General features: G+C 46.0%; 1 protein-coding gene and 1 pseudogene across 1 annotated transcript; one reads left to right on the top strand and one right to left on the bottom strand.

Annotated features, from left to right (window-relative positions):
• LOC131728529 (serine/threonine-protein kinase MARK2-like) overlaps nucleotides 1–5,717 on the top strand; it is a 25,208-nt pseudogene extending 19,491 nt beyond the window's left edge.
• Nucleotides 5,718–6,273: 556 nt separating this feature from the next.
• On the bottom strand, nucleotides 6,274–19,026 carry LOC117398611 (REST corepressor 2). Its single transcript, XM_059019555.1, is given in 14 exon segments — nucleotides 6,274–8,239; nucleotides 8,539–8,798; nucleotides 9,193–9,250; nucleotides 9,667–9,744; nucleotides 9,939–10,169; nucleotides 10,638–10,704; nucleotides 10,799–10,923; nucleotides 14,010–14,171; nucleotides 14,562–14,614; nucleotides 15,571–15,651; nucleotides 16,357–16,416; nucleotides 16,819–16,858; nucleotides 16,861–16,945; nucleotides 18,617–19,026. Coding segments are annotated over 13 exon segments (1,647 nt in total). The 5' UTR covers nucleotides 16,942–16,945; nucleotides 18,617–19,026; the 3' UTR covers nucleotides 6,274–7,888.
• Between the last annotated feature and the right edge of the window lie 2,315 nt (nucleotides 19,027–21,341).

Genomic DNA, 21,341 nt, shown 5'->3' on the forward strand with positions numbered 1-21,341 from the left:
ACCCCCGGCTGGACTCTAAGCCGTCGGACTCGAAGCCCCGCGCCCTGCGCTTCACCTGGAGCATGAAGACCACCAGCTCCATGGAGCCCAACGAGATGATGAGGGAGATCCGCAAGGTGCTGGACTCGAACAACTGCGACAGCGAGCTGCGGGAGCGCTTCATGCTGCTCTGCATTCACGGGGCGCCCTCGAGGGACGACTTCGTGGAGTGGGAGATGGAGGTGTGCAAGCTGCCACGCCTCTCTCTCAACGGGGTGCGCTTCAAGAGGGTCTCCGGGACCTCCATCGCCTTCAAGAACATTGCCTCCAAAATCGCCAACGAGCTGAAGCTCTGAGAGAGAGGAGGGAGAGGGGGGCTGAAAGACTTGAGCGAGAGGAGAGAGATGAGAGAGAGAGAGGAGGAAGGAGAGAGGGGCTGAATGTCGAGAGAGAGAGAGAGAGAGAGGGAGGGAGGGAGAGAGAGATGATGATGATGATGATAATGATGACTCAACCCGCCATCACTGGAAATAATCTGATTTATAGATAGAAAGAACGATGGATAGATGTATAGCTATATATATATATTCGTATCTGGTTCTAAAGTTTGTGTTAAATCAAGCTCGGGGATTGGGGTGTGTGTAGATATAATTTTTTCTTCACTTTTTTTTTTTAAACCCTCATTCTGGGATTTCTGGAAGATCTCTTGCATAAACTGCTCTGATTTATGGATTCTATGATCGCACGACGCGTGGAAATTTAATCCCCCCCCCCCCCCCCCCCAGTTACAGTCACAATGAATTAAAGGCAGCGAGTCCAGCTCCAGAGTTTGATAAGCGTTTTGATTCGCTCCCTCCTCCTCCTCACACGGTTACTGCGCAGCACCAAAATCTGCACCCCTCCCCCCTCTTCTCCCCCCTCCCCCCTCTCCTCCCCCCTCCACCCTCTCCTCCCACCTTCCTCCTCCTCCTCTCCTCTCCCCCTCCCCCCTCTCCTCTCCCTCTCCCCCCTCCCACCTTCCTCCTCTCTCCTCTCCCCCTCCCCCTCTCCTCTCCCCCTCCCCCCTCCCACCTTCCTCCTCCCCCTCTCCCCTCTCCTCTCCCCGTCCTCCCCTCTCCTCCCCCCTCTCCTCTCTCCTCTCCCCCTCCCCCCTCTCCTCTCCCCCCTCTCCTCCCCGAGCAGAGCCCTGTGGATTTGTTGAATGTTTATGGAGCCAGCCCTGGATGTGAATGAGAACTCTATTGATGATGATGATGATGATGATGATGATGATGATGATGATGATGATGATGATGATGTATTATTTTATTCTGGTTTGATGAATTAGGGGGAGCTGCTGGGATGTTGTCTGGTTTTTTGTTGTGTTTTGTTTTTTACTCCAGATTATTATTATTATTATTATTATTTTTTTTTTCTTTCTTGCACAGTTCGGCTCAATATTTGCTTTATTTTTATTTATTTTTTATTGTACCTGCAAACAGATCTTTAATTGTCGTGACGCCTCCTTCTGCTTTCTGTAAGTTTTTTTTCATTTGTTTTCATCGCTAAAACACCGCGCGCACACACACTGAATGATTACAGAAATAAAGTGATTGAAACAGACTCGTATGTATATCAGAAGGCATTAATATAGCAACCAATTACTATACGAGCGATGTGAAATATATTGATATATATTTTGTTAGGGCTGTCTTGCTCATAATCCTCTTTAAGAAGTATTTATCGGCTTTTTAAATAGATTCCTTCGTTAAAAGTGTCGGATTTCAATACAAGAAAAAACTGTCCTTCCCTCACTTTTACAACCCGGCACCCGTCAATAATGTTCGCGCCGTCGGCTTAACGGCAGTAAAATAAACGCTGGTGCCCCCTGGATGAGGGGTGAGAATTCGCTTCAGACCTGGGTTTGTTTGTTTTTTTATGTAAACGCTCCTCGCAGGAAGTTCCCAGTGGATTTTGCCACGGTTGCGGTTGTAAAGGCGAGGGAAGGACGTCCTTTCTCGTTTTTGAAATCGACAGGTTGGTGAAAACGGAGGCTGTGGAACTGGCAAGGGGAATCGTTGTAAAGGTGAAGGAGGGACAGCTTTTGCTAGTTTTTTGAAATCCCTGTTTTTAATGAACAGATTTCTTGAATGCCTGTACTGTGTGTTGTTTTGTTTTTTTGTTAAATACTTCTGAAAGGTGATCCGGAGTGCCGGCACAGCCCTGCTCCAGTATTATTGTTAGTTTGGCATCTTGAATCACTTGTACTGTTACATTGTCAAAATGCCTTTTACGGTTAGCTGGGCTACATGTGTGTGTGTACATATATAATAGATTATACAGAATTCTAGATTTCTATTTTGGGCTGCGATTAATTCAAACAAAGAGAAAGCTAATCTAAAATCAACGGTTAAGATATACAGACCTGTAGTGGGTGTTTTTTTGAGGGGATAAATTGAAATTCACAAATGTAATATTTGGTGCTGGGTGTGGAACTGTGATCAGAGTTCTGTTTAGGATATCGTTAATCTGGTCTTTTTTTTTTACAGCAGTCGAGGGAGTTGAAGAATAAATAATAAATAATGAATGTGGCATTAAAAAATTCTGTGCTTCCATTATAGCTTTTGTTTTCTGCAGTTGTATTTGTCTTGAACAGATCCTGTCCCTTTCCTCCACTTCCTTAACTACAGTAACCGTTATTTAATATATTTTTTTTAGAAATACTAAAACTCCATGACAAACTGTTTGGTTTGTTTGTTTCCAGTTCACAAAGTTTCTTTTTCGGAATTCCCTAGCTGTGCTCCGTGCCGTCCCCGCTTCGACCCGTTGGGACGCGACCCCAGGCAGCCAGTCGAAGCTCTTCTTTCAGGTCAAGCGAACGGAGACCCTGTTGTGTTTTCCGCTGCTGTGTTTCGTGAAATAGACTCCCTCTGTAAGAAGTGGGCTCCTTCGACTCCCATTCAACAGATGGAAACGGTTCAATTGTGTGCTTGAAGCTCGCCGACAAAACTCCAGTCCGTCCACCGCTGAATCGCAGAGAGAGGGAGAGGGGTATACAAAGTTTGTGGATGTACGGAGCGGTGTGCAGATCTATCGGAGCACCTCCAAGATGCGTCCTCGATCTCCTTTATAGACCCGCCTGCATGAAAACACCTCTGGGTGTGAGAATCTCCGCTCAGTAATCTATAGAAAGAACAGCCACTCCTGTGTGAAAATGCGTCAGACCGCTTCGTGCTTTTAAATTAGGTAAACAGCTTCTGAAAAGTCTCCTGCGTTTCACCGTGTGTGGCTCTGTGTTCCTTTTCTCCGTTTCAAATGAACTGCGTGCGTTTCCTATTAAAGTTATCAGTTTAATTAGACCGTCACTAATTTGCCTATTAACAATTTTCCCCAGATTTCCAGTCCCAGCGCTCAGATTTCATCCACACAGCAATTCAAAACTGCAGAAGCAATGGGGTGCTCTGATAAACCTGCACGCTGCTGGGTGTACACCATGTACATTAAGTATCTATTATTATTATTATTATTATTGTAAATGCTGTTCATGCAATTATATACACCTGTACTGGAGGGAGGATATCTGTAGGTTTTGTTTCTTTTGAAATAAACATTGGGACTAAGCTCACACAGGTGCTGTACTGGTAATCTGTATTGGTGTTTTATTATTCCTGTTGCAGGAATAACCTCCCTTCCTCCCTCTCCCTGCACCCAAATGAGGCGTTGTCAGCCCCCTAGCCATAACTTCCCATATAAAGGGGTATTTAATTAGTTCAAGATGATTCAATACAGTCTAGTATAGAGAACTCAGTGCTGTGGATCTGAGAGCAGCTAATTCAATACAGTCTAGTGTAGAGAACTCAGTGCTGTACTGGAGATCTGAGAGCAGCTAATTCAATACAGTCTAGTATAGAGAACTCAGTGCTGTGGATCTGAGAGCAGCTAATTCAATACAGTCTAGTGTAGAGAACTCAGTGCTGTGGATCTGAGAGCAGCTAATTCAATACAGTCTAGTATAGAGAACTCAGTGCTGTACTGGAGATCTGAGAGCAGCTAATTCAATACAGTCTAGTGTAGAGAACTCAGTGCTGTACTGGAGATCTGAGAGCAGCTAATTCAATACAGTCTAGTATAGAGAACTCAGTGCTGTACTGTGGATCTGAGAGCAGCTAATTCAATACAGTCTAGTATAGAGAACTCAGTGCTGTGGATCTGAGAGCAGCTAATTCAATACAGTCTAGTGTAGAGAACTCAGTGCTGTACTGGAGATCTGAGAGCAGCTAATTCAATACAGTCTAGTGTAGAGAACTCAGTGCTGTGGATCTGAGAGCAGCTAATTCAATACAGTCTAGTATAGAGAACTCAGTGCTGTGGATCTGAGAGCAGCTAATTCAATACAGTCTAGTATAGAGAACTCAGTGCTGTGGATCTGAGAGCAGCTAATTCAATACAGTCTAGTATAGAGAACTCAGTGCTGTACTGGAGACCTGAGAGCAGCTAATTCAATACAGTCTAGTGTAGAGAACTCAGTGCTGTGGATCTGAGAGCAGCTAATTCAATACAGTCTAGTGTAGAGAACTCAGTGCTGTACTGTGGATCTGAGAGCCAGCTAATTCAATACAGAAAACTATAAATATAAATGTTGGGGTTAAAAGGGTTAGTAAAATAGTCTCTAGGAGGGTAAAATCTGTTGCTTTTTTGGTTATTGATCTTTGGAGTTTTTTTTTTGTGTTGTGTGTTGCTGTGTGTATTTAAGTTTATATTTGTGAATGCCAAAATTATTGCAAATATATCGATCTATACTGTGTGTGTATGTGTGTGTGTGTGTGTGTGTATATATATATATATATATATATATATATATATATATATATATATATATATATATATATATATGGGTGTGTGAAAAAAAAACTAAAAACTAAAAAATTATAAGCAAGAAAAAAAATTCTGAAAGCATTATCGCAATGTTGCAAACAAGATTCGGACACCGTTTGGTTTTTTAATTAAGTGCGCTCCGAATTTGAAATTTACCGAGAAAGGTGGGGTGGGGGGGGGGGGGGAAGGTGCAGGAATGATATTTATCCACCAGGGGGAGCCAAGTGCTTAGAAAAAAAAAAGTGTATCTTAAAATTCTTCGAAGCAAAGGTAAACATTAACACACTAAAGGGGAGTTTATTTAGCCAGTTTTTGTTGTATTATTATTTAATTTTTATTGCTTTTGCTGTTACTTTACAATAAAACAAACCAAATCGCTTGGGGGGGGGGCAAAGAAACGCAAATATCCCAAATTCTCTCTCATCCTGTCCCAGGAAGGCTGTGTGTAATGAAGGGGTGGGAGGAACCCCATCTCTCTCTCTCTCTCTGTTTGTTTGTTTTACTTTTATAATTGTCATATCACTGTCTGCGTTCTGTAATGATCAAGCGAATGTTTTAAGTTTAAAATGAAACTATTTTTTTTCTTCGTTTAAGTGGAGTTTGATGATTATCATTTTTTTTTTTTTCCTGAGATGATGTATCGTAAATATGAACTTGTATATACGTGTATTGATACTCCTGTGCTTTGTGATTGGTCGGTTGATGCCACATGACTTGTCGTTCTAACCAATGAGATTTTTTTTCACGTCATACATGATATAGTTTTTGTTCATTATTTTTTTTTTTTTTGAAGATTATTATAAACGGACAATGCGATTGGATGTAGTTTTTCCAGATTATAGATTTAAAAAAAATCCATAAATAAAATGAAAAAAAAATGTAAACTGTGTTTTATTTATTTATTTATTTATTTATTAGTTATAATAAATAGTTTTTAACTGACTTTTTCAGCCAAGTTTCAGGTCTGGAACCCATTAGAAATATGGGGTGGGGAGCGCGATTTTAAAGTCTAAAATCTTAAAAGGATCTGACAGCGTTGAACCAAACTACCTGCACCGAAACCAGGACCAAAGGACAGTGTGGACATGAACTGGAGATAGACTGGGGACGGAGAGAAGGGTGGAATGGGTTGCTATGGGTTACCGAGGGATAACGAGCCACGCTGTCGATGCTGGATCACTGGGATCCTTTCAGACCCGATTTGACAGAGTTCTGAGATCGATCAGCTGGTCGGAACCGGACCAGCTCCGAGGGGCTGAACGGGACTCCTCTCGCTCGCAAAACTGTCCTGTGTCCAGCCCGCTGGAGCCGAGATATCGTCAATAATTAAATGATAATGTTCCTATTAAAGGGCAAAAACCTATCGATTGACATTCATTCCAGCAACGATTTTGCATATCAAATTATTGCAGACAAACACTCACACACAAACAACAACAGTTCACTTTTTCATTCATTTTAATTAACAAAAAAACAATTCAAGTTTTATTATAAAAAAAAATCTGAGACAATTACAAAAAAAAACATATCACGCAAACAGCACTCTGAAATTCCTATATATTTTTGATTTATTTAAATATTCTTCAGAGCGACACGTTTCAGTCGTTAGTGCTTCGTCTACTCTAGGCTCTAGCTAGTCCTCGCTGTTTTCAAACTGCTCTGCGTCACTCGCTGACGTAGGACAGGTGCGTCTTTCGATTCCTTTGCAAAGTAGAACTTTTATTTTTGAGAGTTCGAGTCAGCTCTCCTCAAAAATACACCTTTTTTTTGTTACAATAATTTCTTTTAAGCTGCAGTGCTCCAAAACGCCAGACTGAGTGTTTTTTTTCTTGCTACAAATCTTGTGGGGAGGGTTGCACCTTCTCCCAGTCCAGCACTGGGAGAGGCACCAGTACTGAGCGTTTGATCCTAGGAGGGGTTGCCGTGGAAACAGGTTGCAATGAAAATAGTTTTAAAAACAAAAAAAAAAAAAAAACTCGGGATACCCTGAGTATTCCTTGGTTGCTATGGAGATTCAGTCTATATTAGTTGCTCCTTTTTTTCCTTCCTTGGTTGCCATGGAGCTTGTTGCTACGAGACAGTGTTCCTTGGTTGGTTCAGTGCATCTAGTTCCCTGTGAAAGATTCAGTGTATAGACAGAAAGAACGGGGAGTTTAAATTCAGGGTCACACGAGCTCTGCTGCTGCACCCAGTCCTGGGGTTCAGAGCTCCCATCAATGAAGTCTAGTATTATTATTATTATTAATATTGAAATGATCAGGAGCCAGGAGTTTGAGCAGGGTTAGAAACTCACACTAGCCCTGCTGCTGCTGCTGCACCCAGTCCTGGGGTTCAGAGCTCCCATCAATGAAGTCTAGTATTATTATTATTATTAATATTGAAATGATCAGGAGCCAGGAGTTTGAGCAGGGTTACAAACTCACACTAGCCCTGCTGCTGCACCCAGTCCTGGAGTTCAGAGCTCCCCTCAATGAAGTCTAGTATTATTATTATTAATATTGAAATGATCAGGAGCCAGGAGTTTGAGCAGGGTTAGAAACTCACACTAGCCCTGCTGCTGCACCCAGTCCTGGAGTTCAGAGCTCCCCTCAATGAAGTCTAGTATTATTATTATTAATATTGAAATGATCAGGAGCCAGGAGTTTGAGCTGGGTTACAAACTCACACTAGCCCTGCTGCTGCTGCTGCACCCAGTCCTGGGGTTCAGAGCTCCCTTCAATGAAGTCTAGTATTATTATTATTAATACAGCAATGATCAGGAGCCAGGAGTTTGAGCAGGGTTACAAACTCACACTAGCCCTGCTGCTGCTGCTGCTGCTGCTGCTGCTGCACCCAGTCCTGGGGTTCAGAGCTCCCCTCAATGAAGTCTAGTATTATTATTATTAATATTGAAATGATCAGGAGCCAGGAGTTTGAGCAGGGTTACAAACTCACACTAGCCCTGCTGCTGCTGCTGCTGCACCCAGTCCTGGGGTTCAGAGCTCCCCTCAATGAAGTCTAGTATTATTATTAATATTGAAATGATCAGGAGCAAACAGCAGGACTCGTGTGGGTGTTAGTGGGACCCGGGACCCTCTCTCAGTGGGCAGGGGGTGGGGGGGTCTACTTGCAGCCCCACCAGTGACGGGGGGAGCTGGTTGGAGGCTCCTCCGTTTGAAGATCCCGTCGAGGAGCGGAGTGCCCCCTGCTGGCGACCCGCTGCCACTGCAGGTCTGATGAGTGGGGGAGGGGGCTGGTTCAGAGAGCTCCGCGCCTGGAGGAAGCGGCCCTGCTGGAGGGGGGGCGGCTGGCGGTGCAGGGGGGGGGCAGAGGGGAGGGGGGGTCGGAGGAGAGGGGGGGGCTGGGACAGGGCAGGGGGGGCGGCAGCGGCGCTCTGGGGGGGAGCTGAGACCCCCGTTATCTGGACCTGTAGAGAAAGAGACTGATTTAAAAATCACACAGACATCCACAGCTGTACTTTCACAATCGGATTTGAACCTCCTGGTATCAAGACCCCTTTTCTTTAACCACTGGACCACATACAGACTGACCCCCCCCCCCCCCCTCATATCACCGCCATCCTCAAATCACGTTAAGCCCTAAGTTTCATGACAATTTTTTTAACTGTTCTCTAGACCGGACAGTAAGTCCATCTTTAACACAGAAAGCCTTTCAGCACGAAGAGGAAAAACATGCTGTGAAAAAATAAAAAAAATCACCTCTGACCTCATCCTCCTCCTCCTCCTGCTCCTCCTCTTCCTCGTCGCTGCTGGCGGTCGACCCCGCCCCCGAGCCCTTGCTCCCGTCGAGCGAGGCCGCGCTCCCAGCATGCCCCTGCACTTCCTGTTCGGCCTGCCACTCCCGCAGCACCTGCTCCAGATTGAAGCGCCGCTGGTAGCTCACGAAGAATGATTTAACCTGCGGGACGGTTTTGTTCCCGATGACCTCCGCGATCGCAGACACGTCCTTCCCGTACTTCCGGATCGCTGCTCCGGGAAAACAAACACGCACCAAAATCAACGAAGCAAGAAAAACACACACACACACACACAGGGGCTGGGAATCAGACTCCTATCGCACAGCAGTGTGATCCAGTCCAGGTTTCACTGCTACCAGCTTGATCAGCCCCCAGTGTGTCTAGCTAACAAGCTCAGGTGTGTCTGATTATTAAACTCCCAGTGAAACCAGGACTGGATCACACTGCTGTGCAGCGGGAGTCTGATTCCCAGCCCTGCAGTAGATAAATGAAATGGATTGATGAATTGCAGGGTGCAGTTGTAATGACGCCAGGGTGCCGAGGTTCGGCCGCGTTGTAATGGCAGTTCGTTACGAGGGCGAGGGAGCCCCAGGTGTGACGGCACCCCCAGATCTGAGACTCACCCTGCACTGCAAGGAGCTGCTCATCCGTCGACCATCGGGAATTCAACTTGGGGTGCCCCTGGAAGACAGAGACACAGAGAGATAGAGAGACACACAGAGAGACAGAGACACACACACACAGAGAGAATGAGATAGAGACACACAGAGAGACAGACAGATAGACACACAGAGAGACAGACAGACAGACAGACAGACACACAGAAACACAGACACACACACAGAGAGACAGAGACGGACACAAGTTACTAACTGTTATACAAACAGCCATATATATATATATAGATAGATAGATATATAGATATATATATATACAGAAATTTAAAAAAATAAATGACACATAGTTAATTAAGGATATTTATTGGAAAAGGATTTAAAAAAAAAAAAATCTATTAAAACCTGCAGCATTAGTTACTTGATTTTTGTATAGAGGCGTGTAGGGAGCCGAGAAATCCCTGTGCAGTTACCCCAGCTCACCTCCAGAGGGCGGAGTTGGTCGATTCCCTTCTCCAGGTTCTGTTTCAGGCTGCTGTTCATCTGTTTGATGTTCTGGACCTTGAGAGAGAGAGAATCCCTCTTCATTTCACAGACTGACTTTGTGCCAAAATGTATAGGAGGTGTTTGGCTGGGTCTGTTTTCAAACCAGTGAAAACATGAGGCTGGCTCATAAGAGGTGGCAGACAGACCTGGCGTTTCAGAGACACTAGCTGCTCTGTCTTTCTGTCTCTGCGGCAGACACACAGACTCACCTGTCTTTTCAGAGACACTAGCTGTGTGTCCAGCTGTCTCAGGGTCGCGGTGTCCGTACTGGCTGACACGGCTGCGATGTCCTCCTGGCTCAGGTACATGCCCTTGGGGGGGCGCCGGCGAGCTCGCAGGGGGTGGTGTCGGTTCTGGGAGCTCAGCTGCTCCTTCTTCATCGGACCCATCCGACCAGAACCAGCACCAGAACCACCGCCAGAATGCCTGTGAGAGATGGACTGAAGAGAGGAGAGACACTTTTATAAGGGTTAGTTTGCCCTGTTTTTTGAATATGCTTTACAATGCTTCCCTATGCTTTACCAGACCTCTCTGTGCTTTACAATGCTTCCCTATGCTTTCCCAGACCTCTCTGTGCTTTACAATGCTTCCCTATGCTTTACCAGACCTCTCTGTGCTTTACAATGCTTCCCTATGCTTTACCAGACCCCTCTGTGCTTTACAATGCTTCCCTGTGCTTTACCACACCCCTCTGTGCTTTACAATGCTTCCCTATGCTTTACCACACCTCTCTGTGCTTTACAATGCTTCCCTATGCTTTACCAGACCTCTCTGTGCTTTATAATGCTTCCCTATGCTTTACCACACCTCTCTGTGCTTTACAATGCTTCCCTGTGCTTCACCACCCCTCCCTGTGCTTCAGCATGTTTTCGCTGCACCATGGTGTTTTCCGTGGCTGTGTCTCTCACCTCTCTCTTGGTATCAGCGTGGAAGTCACTGTCGCTGGCTCCGTTCCCCTCCTCCATCTCGTCATTGCTGAGAAAAGAACCACAGAGACAGAAGGAGATGTGGCTTGAGTTTGCGTTTGCAAATGGTTTCAGAGGGACGGACGAGCACACAGGAAGCACACCTCTCATCCTTCTCTTTCCTGCTCAGCAGCCTGCGCGCCTGCCTGTCCATCACGCTGGTCCGAGTGCGGGTTTTCTTCCAGGAGTAGTAATACTTCACCAGGCTCGGGATCACCTTCTCTGGGAGCTGTGGAGGGGCATCACACAGAGAGACGTGAACACAGACACCAGAGATTCAGAGAGACGTGAACACACACAGACACCAGAGATTCACAGAGACGTGAACACACACAGACACCAGAGATTCACAGAGACGTGAACACACACAGACACCAGAGATTCACAGAGACGTGAACACACACAGACACCAGAGATTCACAGAGACGCCAACACACAGACACCAGAGATTCACAGAGACGTGAACACACACAGACACCAGAGATTCACAGAGACGCCAACACACAGACACCAGAGATTCACAGAGACGTGAACACACACAGACACCAGAGATTCAGAGAGACGTGAACACAGAGACACCAGAGATTCAGAGAGACGTGAACACACACAGACACCAGAGATTCACAGAGACGTGAACACACACAGACACCAGAGATTCACAGAGACGTGAACACACACAGACACCAGAGATTCACAGAGACGCCAACACACAGACACCAGAGATTCACAGAGACGTGAACACACACAGACACCAGAGATTCACAGAGACGCCAACACACAGACACCAGAGATTCACAGAGACGTGAACACACACAGACACCAGAGATTCACAGAGACGCCAACACACAGACACCAGAGATTCACAGAGACGTGAACACACACAGACACCAGAGATTCACAGAGACGTGAACACACACAGACACCAGAGATTCACAGAGACGTGAACACACACAGACACCAGAGATTCACAGAGACGTGAACACACACAGACACCAGAGATTCACAGAGACGTGAACACACACAGACACCAGAGATTCACAGAGACGCCAACACACAGACACCAGAGATTCACAGAGACGTGAACACACACAGACACCAGAGATTCACAGAGACGCCAACACACAGACACCAGAGATTCACAGAGACGTGAACACACACAGACACCAGAGATTCACAGAGACGTGAACACACACAGACACCAGAGATTCACAGAGACGTGAACACACACAGACACCAGAGATTCACAGAGACGTGAACACACACAGACACCAGAGATTCACAGAGACGTGAACACACACAGACACCAGAGATTCAGAGAGACGTGAACACACACAGACACCAGAGATTCAGAGAGACGTGAACACACACAGACACCAGAGATTCACAGAGACGTGAACACACACAGACACCAGAGATTCACAGAGACGTGAACACACAGACACCAGAGATTCAGAGAGACGTGAACACACAGACACCAGAGATTCACAGAGACGTGAACACACACAGACACCAGAGATTCACAGAGACGTGAACACACAGACACCAGAGATTCACAGAGACGTGAACACACACAGACACCAGAGATTCACAGAGACGTGAACACACACAGACACCAGAGATTCAGAGAGACGTGAACACACACAGACACCAGAGATTCACAGAGACGTGAACACACACAGACACCAGAGATTCAGAGAGACGTGAACACACACAGACACCAGAGATTCAGAGAGACGTGAACACACACAGACACCAGAGATTCAGAGAGACGTGAACACACACAGACACCAGAGATTCAGAGAGACGTGAACACACACAGACACCAGAGATTCAGAGAGACGTGAACACACAGACACCAGAGATTCACAGAGACGTGAACACACAGACACCAGAGATTCACAGAGACGTGAACACACACAGACACCAGAGATTCACAGAGACGTGAACACACACAGACACCAGAGATTCACAGAGACGTGAACACACACAGACCAGAGATTCACAGAGACGTGAACACACACAGACACCAGAGATTCAGAGAGACGTGAACACACACAGACACCAGAGATTCAGAGAGACGTGAACACACAGACACCAGAGATTCAGAGAGACGTGAACACACAGACACCAGAGATTCACAGAAACGTGAACACACACAGACACCAGAGATTCACAGAGACGTGAACACACACAGACACCAGAGATTCACAGAGACGTGAACACACAGACACCAGAGATTCACAGAGACGTGAACACACACAGACACCAGAGATTCACAGAGACGTGAACACACACAGACACCAGAGATTCACAGAGACGTGAACACACACAGACAACAGAGATTCACAGAGACGTGAACACACACAGACACCAGAGATTCAGAGAGACGTGAACACACACAGACACCAGAGATTCAGAGAGACGTGAACACACAGACACCAGAGATTCACAGAGACGTGAACACACACAGACACCAGAGATTCACAGAGACGTGAACACACAGACACCAGAGATTCACAGAGACGTGAACACACACAGAGACCAGAGATTCACAGAGACGTGAACACACAGACACCAGAGATTCAGAGAGACGTGAACACACACAGACACCAGAGATTCAGAGAGACGTGAACACACACAGACACCAGAGATTCAGAGAGACGTGAACACACAGACACCAGAGATTCACAGAGACGTGAACACACAGACACCAGAGATTCACAGAGACGTGAACACACACAGACACCAGAGATTCAGAGAGACGTGAACACACAGACACCAGAGATTCACAGAGACGTGAACACACACAGACACCAGAGATTCAGAGAGACGTGAACACACAGACACCAGAGATTCAGAGAGACGTGAACACACACAGACACCAGAGATTCACAGAGACGTGAACACACACAGACACCAGAGATTCAGAGAGACGTGAACACACACAGACACCAGAGATTCAGAGAGACGTGAACACACACAGACACCAGAGATTCACAGAGACGTGAACACACACAGACACCAGAGATTCACAGAGACGTGAACACACAGACACCAGAGATTCAGAGAGACGTGAACACACACAGACACCAGAGATTCACAGAGACGTGAACACACACAGACACCAGAGATTCACAGAGACGTGAACACACACAGACACCAGAGATTCACAGAGACGTGAACACACACAGACACCAGAGATTCACAGAGACGTGAACACACACAGACACCAGAGATTCACAGAGACGTCAACACAGACACCAGAGATTCACACCCCTAGCCCCTCCCTCTCTCCTCCTAGCCCCTCCCTCTCACCATCTGCTGTATCTGATGGAAGCTCTTCCCATGGAAGCTGTAGGCCTGCTCGAACAGCACCTTGTCCTCCAGCGTCCACTCCTCGGGGAACGGGGTGAAGTTAGCCAGGTCAGCGAGAGACTTCTCTACGTCGTGCTTGTGCCAGAGCAGCATCCCCAGAGCCTGGGGGGGAGAGAGACGGACAGAGAGGGAGGGGGAGAGAGAGAGAGAGAGGGGGGGGGGGGAGAGAAAGAGAAAGAGCGAGACAGAGAGGCAAACAGACAGAGAGAGAGAGAGAGGGAGGGAGGGAGAGACAGAGAGAGACGGAGAGAGTCAGAGAGAGAGAGAGAGAGAGGGAGAGGGAGAGACAGACAGAGAGAGGAGGGAGGGAGAGAGGGAGGGAGGGAGAGAGAGAGAGAGGAGAGAGAGAGAGAGAGGAGAGAGAGAGAGAGAGAGGAGGGAGATGCTGATCAGTGACGGGTTCAGTGCAGCATGGCCGATGTCAGGTGAATGCAGTCTCCAGTGGCATGCCCTGCCCCAGCCAGCAGGGGGAGCCGCCGTTCCCTACAGTACCTGCTCCATGTTGTATCCATGCTTCTCTTTCGCCATTACGATGTACTCGTCCACTGCAGAGAGGAGAGGAGAGAGAGGAGAGCACAGGTCAAAGAACTTCTAATCAATGCAGCCCTTTACTGTATAATTGCATGGCTGGGAATCAGACTCCTGTTGCACAGCAGTGTGATCCAGTCCAGGTTTTACTGCTACCAGCTTGATCAGCCCCCAGTGTGTCTAGCTAACAAGCTCAGGTGTGTCTGACTATTAAACTCCCAGTGAAACCAGGACTGGATCACACTGCTGTGCAGCGGGAGTCTGATTCCCATCCCTGGATTATAACTGTAATTTAAGATCATAAGATTAGACTGGACTGGAATTACATTGCAGGGCTGGGAATAAGACTCCTATTGCACAGCAGTGTCACCCAGTCCAGGTTTTACTAGCAGCTTGATTAGCCAGGGTTGAGACCCCTAACTGTAAATACTTAGCATTAAAAGATGCTGGGTATATTTCTCAGGGTTTGAACCCTTATAAACAACATTAGAAGTCAAAACAGACGTGAAGCTGATGTTAACGCATTGGCCTCTCGGTGACATCAGAGGGGCAGCTGGGGACCGAACTTGTGTTGGACTGTAGAGGAGAAAGGTATGTTTTTTGCAGTGTGTCTGTGTGTGTGTGTGTGTGTGTGTGTGTGTGCGTCCCAGCCCTGGGTTAGTGAGTCGGGCTGGGACACACACACACACACACACACACACACACACACACGATGTCACTGGTTCATTACAATGAGGGTATTCTATCAGAGAGAGAGAGAGAGAGACAGAGAGACACACACACAGACTGTGATCCATTGACAGATGGCATAAACCAGCACAGTTTGGACCCAGCACTCTTTGGAAGACAGCCAAGCAACTGTGTGGCTGCTGCACCCCCCTCCCCCTCCCCCTCCCCCTCCCCCCCTCCCCCCCCCCCCCCCTGTATCAAGACCCCCTGTTTCATTCTTTAACAGAATGAACGGAATGCTTACGTTTGGCGTCCGACACGACTTGATTGGGAGACCAGACCAGCATGGCTTCAGATTCCTTCTCGCTGGAGCGAGTCTCTGTGTCTGCATCGGAACAGGGCAGGAGAGAAGAGGAGGGGCGAGATGAGACTGGGGAGTACAGAGAGACAGACACAACACACTGCACCCAGCCCTGGGGCTCAGAACCCCCCTCAATATTAATACAGCAATGATCAGGAGCCAGGAGTTTGAGCAGGGTTAGAAACTCACACTAGCCCTGCTGCTGCTGCTGCTGCACCCAGTCCTGGGGTTCAGAGCTCCCCTCAATGAAGTCTAGTATTATTATTATTAATATTGAAATGATCAGGAGTCAGGAGTTTGAGCAGGGTTAGAAACTCACACTAGCCCTGCTGCTGCTGCACCCAGTCCTGGGGTTCAGAGCGCCCCTCAATGAAGTCTAGTATTATTATTATTAATATTGAAATGATCAGGAGTCAGGAGTTTGAGCAGGGTTACAAACTCACACTAGCCCTGCTGCTGCTGCACCCAGTCCTGGGGTTCAGAGCTCCCCTCAATGAAGTCTAGTATTATTATTATTAATATTGAAATGATCAGGAGCCAGGAGTTTGAGCAATCAGTCTCCGAATTAACGGATTCTCATCGCAGCACAAATTCGTCTCACCCGTGAGTCTGTGGTTTTGCTAAAGGGAGTTGTTTGCGCAGACAGATATAAGGCAGGAATATTTAATTCATATCCAATAGGTAATGCGAGGAGGTTCTCCGAGTGGCTGGATAATTCAATTCAACTACCTGCTTTGCACTCTGGGATAGCAGCTTGATAGTCTGCACCAACTCGAATCATCATGCTGTCTGGAGAGAGAGAGAGAGAGAGAGGAGAGAGAGAGCGAGAGAGAGAGAGAGAGGGAGAGGGAGAGAGGGAGAGAGAGAGAGACAGAGAGAGAGAGGGAGAGAGAGAGAGAGAGAGAGGGAGAGAGGGAGAGGGAGAGAGGGAGAGAGAGAGCGTGATGACGACACAATGACCCACGTCACGTCAGAGAAACTTTTTTTTTTAAAAATAAACCTAGTTTGTTTAAATAATTTCAGAAACAATTACTAAATAGTTTTAGTCGAGTTTCAAAGAACAAACTAAGTTAATAACTGTATAAGCACAATAATAATAATAATAATAATAATAATGAATTAGGTTAAATATGTATTCTCTTCAGAATATAAACCTCAGAATAAGTAAACACGTCCTTGTGATTAAGGTACCGTTTGAGTTCTCTTCGTCGCTGCTCTCCTCGGAGTGCGGGGACACTGTTTCCGCTGCCCGCATTTTTGGCCCCGGCTCCGTGACAGGATACCCGAACCGGACCGCTCCATTACCGACGGCATGCTGCTTTTAAAATAAGAAAAGACATTTAAAAAACAGAGAGAGAGATAACAGTCGAATCGTTATTTATATCAAAATTAACATCACACCCGTGTTTTACACACAGAATTATACTGAGACGCAACTGGTGCGAGATCCGTTATTGACGTCTTCGCGGGTCAAATCTTACCAAATTTCCAACGGACGTTTAAAAAAACAATTGTTTTTTTTTTTTTTTTGGTCTGTTTGTTTTTGTAAAATCTTGTGTAATTCACTAGTACTGTCAATATTCAACAGACTTTATGACGTTTCACTAAACAAATCAGTCACTGGAATTTGTATAACGTTTTTGTAACTTAGGGCCTATTTGATCAAGCGTGGAAACATATAAAAACTCGCTATAAAAACAAAAAAAGTAAGCCTTACCAAATATAAACTTTCTAGAGAGAAAGAGAAAGAAAAAGACAGAGGTTAGCTTGTGGCAGCGAAATGATTCGGTACAATTTCGTACCCGTTAATGAGAATTTGACATCAAAACGGTCAGCTATTATGAATTACTTTGGTCTGCCCAAATACTAGAAGTATTACGGTTATTCTACCTCGCTTGGTAGCTTTGTATCGAAAACGCAAATTCTAGTTTACAGCCTTTGAAGACAAATACTAAGTAAAAAAGTTGTAGCTTTTGACTCGATAAACACAGTTCTTCTGTAAGTCGTTGCTAGGTTACTCCGTGCTGTTCCTGCGTGCAACACCAGGGCTGGGAATCAGACTCCCGCTGCACAGCAGTGTGATCCAGTCCTGGTTTCACTGGGAGTTTAATAATCAGACACACCTGAGCTTGTTAGCTAGACACACTGGGGGCTGATCAAGCTGGTAGCAGTGAAACCTGGACTGGATCACACTGCTGTGCAATAGGAGTCTTGCAGGGCTGGGAATCAGACTCCCGCTGCACAGCAGTGTGATCCAGTCCTGGTTTCACTGGGAGTTTAATAATCAGACACACCTGAGCTTGTTAGCTAGACACACTGGGGGCTGATCAAGCTGGTAGCAGTGAAACCTGGACTGGATCACACTGCTGTGCAATAGGAGTCTTGTTACCAGCTTATAGAAAATACAAATTGATTAACTTTTAAGTGTTTCGCATAGGATAGCCCACTGCCGTGCGAGACAGGAGACACGCGCGACGCAGACAGACAAGCCACGCACGAAGCTACCGGTTTTCTTAGTTAAAAACACAACGCCTTTAATACTAGTAGAAACGAGGACTGTTTTTTTTGTGTACAGGTTGTATAGCAAGCTAGCGTGGGGTTACAAATAATAGCAAACTCTGGGAATAATTCACATATAAAGCGTCGTTATAACTAACAATGCTTACCCGTGCGGGTTTATCAACGTCTTCCCGTCGAAAAATATAAACGTTCTTTGTCGTTTTTTTTTTAAAAAAAAAAGGGGATTCCAAAACCGTGTGAGAGAGAGAGAGAAAAAATAAAGATAAATACCGTGTTTTGTTTGTTAATATCGCTGTCTGGCTGCAGCGTTTGAATATATTATATATTATTTTTCTTAAAATAGCCGTCCCTTTAAAAGTTCAAGTCGATTCTTGTAGAATAAAACACGATACGGAACAGCTGCGATTTTTTAAAAAAAAAAAAAAATTGCAACGTTTATTTTTTCCTCTCGCCTTTTAACTTAACGTACCTTTTTTTAAAAAAAAAAATAATGTAAATCCTTTAATTTTCCCAACAATTTGGGAGTCCCAAATCTTGCGATGCGAGTTTCTTTCTCCTTTTAAAACCAAAAAAAGGCACACCAATCACCGGGATAAATCCACACAATACAAAATCCACAGCGTGTATATTCCACGGGAGTGGCGGGGTTAAAAAATGACTTTACCCCAATTTATTTTTTTTTCCACCCTGTGAAGTTTCGCAGTTTAAGCTGGTTTGAGGATTTGCGTCCTGAGCCCCGACAAACACTAAACGCGTGTATCTCGTATATTTAAACACGCGTCCAGTACCAGTGCTGTAAACTACACTCCAGTTACACCAGTATCGTGCTCCCTGAAACACAATGAAATTGATGCAGGCTGAGGAAGAAGAGCCAGCCGGGGGCTCATCACACACTTTCGCGCGTACATCCGCCGCTTCCATCTCTCAGCCTAACTCCTACAAGTCCTACCCCCCCTGCCCCCCCCCCCAGAAACAAAACAAAACAGGAGGATTGAGGATTTATTATCAAATATTATTCTTAGTGTCTTATAACAGGGGCGTTAGCGGAGTTCAAAAACCCTTTTTGCTTTATTATTATTATTATTATTATTATTATTATTATTATAATTATTTTTAAATTGGTTGAAAAGACGGACTACTTGCTCGGCGAACGGGGCGGAAGGAGGTGACTCGCCGGTTGTGGGATCAGGTCGCTGTGAACTCACAGTGCGTGTGCGTGTGCGTGTGCGTGTGCGTGTGCGTGTGCGAGATAATGTATTGCTAGAAAATATAAACTTAAAAGAAAACAAGAATCGTCCCGTTCTTTCAATAACAAACTTGACAATTAAAAAAAAAAAAAGCCATTATAAAGAATCGATTTATCTTACCCACACACTGAGATTAATTTCGGTCGGTGTGTTTGAATGTGCATCTGTTTCTGCGGGGTGTGTGTGTGTGTGTGTGTGTGTGTGTGTGTCTATTTGTGTGTTAATGTGTGTGAGTGTGTTTTGAGTATGCATCAGTTTGTGTGGCGTGTGTGTGTGTGCATGTGTGTGTGTGTGTGTGTGTGCGTGTGTGCGTGTGTGTGTGCATGTGTGTGTGTGTGTGCGTGTGTGCGTGTGTGTGTGTGTGTGCATGTGTGTTCAGCAGCTGGCTGAGGAAAAGGAGAGAGAGCGCGTGTCTGTGTGGGGGGGTGCTGAGATGAGAGAGAGAGACAGAGAGAAGAGAGAGAGAACGTGTGAACGTGAGGGAGGAAGGGGGAGGGAGGAGGAGGAGGGGGGGGGGGTCTGCTGATTGATCTATAAGCAGCACCAGCATCATTGAGCCAGTTTTGTTCAAAATAAATTAAAAATAAATCAGACCGTTTCGTGGATCACAGATTTTAAAAAAAATACAAATGTGTTGCCTTGGTATGTGCTTTGTTATGCCATGTATGTGCTTTGGCAACACAATTATTTTTATTGTCATGCCAATAAAGCCAATTTGAATTGAATTGAATTGAATTGAATTGAGAGAGAGAGAGAGAGAGAGAGAGAGAGAGAGAGAGAGAGAGAGAGAGATTCTGTTTAGGTAATACGCGGAATTGATTCAGGGTCGGGGGTCTGGGGTAGGAGCGGAAGGGGGGGGTAACTATGGGGGGGTGGGAGGGTGACTGCATTTTAAAAAGGTAGTGGGGGAGGGAGAGATGAAAAAGAGAGACATTGGGTGATGGATGGAAGGAGGGAGGGAGAGAGAGAGAGAGGAACTGAGTGTGTCTGTGTGTGTGCGTGTGTGTGTTTGCATTTGCATCTGTGTGTCTGTGAGTGTGTGTGTGAGTGTGTGTGTCTGTGAGTGTGTGTGAGTGTGTGTGTGTGTTTTCATTTGCATCTGTGTGTCTGTGAGTGAGTGTGTGTGTCTGTGAGTGTGTGTGAGTGTGTGTGTGTGTGTTTTCATTTGCATCTGTGTGTCTGTGAGTGTGTGTGTGTGTGTGTGTGTGTGTGTTTGCATTCGTGTCAGTGTGCGTGTGTGTGTCATTGTGCATTTGTGTAAAGCTAGAAATGGGAGACTGAATCTCTCTCTCCTCTCTCTCTCTCTCTCTCTCTCTCTCTCTCCTCTCTCTCTCTCTCTCTCTCTCTCTCTCTCTCTCTCTCTCTCTCTCTGTCTGTCTCTCCCTCCCCACCCCCCCCCCCCCCCCCCCCCACCCCCCCGCCCCCCCCCCTCTCCCTCCCAGTCTATCAATGTCAAATGAAACGGCAGTGGAAACAACACGCCCCGGCGAGCTCGCTTCATGTTATAAATGAGCTGTGCCGTGTCCGGGAGTCATTGAGAGAAAGGGCACCGTCTGATCAGAGAACCGGAGAGACAACAGAACCACTGGAGCCGACTCTCGCAAAACAGAGTCTCTCCTCTGCGCTAAACTCGAGGCATTTTCTTTTTCTTTTTAGTGCATATTTTATTTTTACGTTAAAAAATTGTAACGGGATTGCTTTCACAAACCCTATTGCGTGGTTTTTTTTGGCTATATCTTGTGAACCGCCAGTCACATTGTGATTAAAACGTGCTACGACTGACATTCCTCAGTCCATCTCCTGGTGCGGATTCCCGGGAACCCGGCTTGTTTTTTGGGATTGGTTTAGGGAGAAATTAAAGGCTATATCTTGAGAATTCGATCCAGGGAAAGGCTACATCTCGGGACGTGCTTATCCGATTGTGATGAAAGCCCAGTCGGTCACGTG

Source organism: Acipenser ruthenus, unplaced genomic scaffold (genome assembly GCF_902713425.1).
Source record: "Acipenser ruthenus unplaced genomic scaffold, fAciRut3.2 maternal haplotype, whole genome shotgun sequence".
Classification (NCBI taxonomy): domain Eukaryota; kingdom Metazoa; phylum Chordata; class Actinopteri; order Acipenseriformes; family Acipenseridae; genus Acipenser; species Acipenser ruthenus.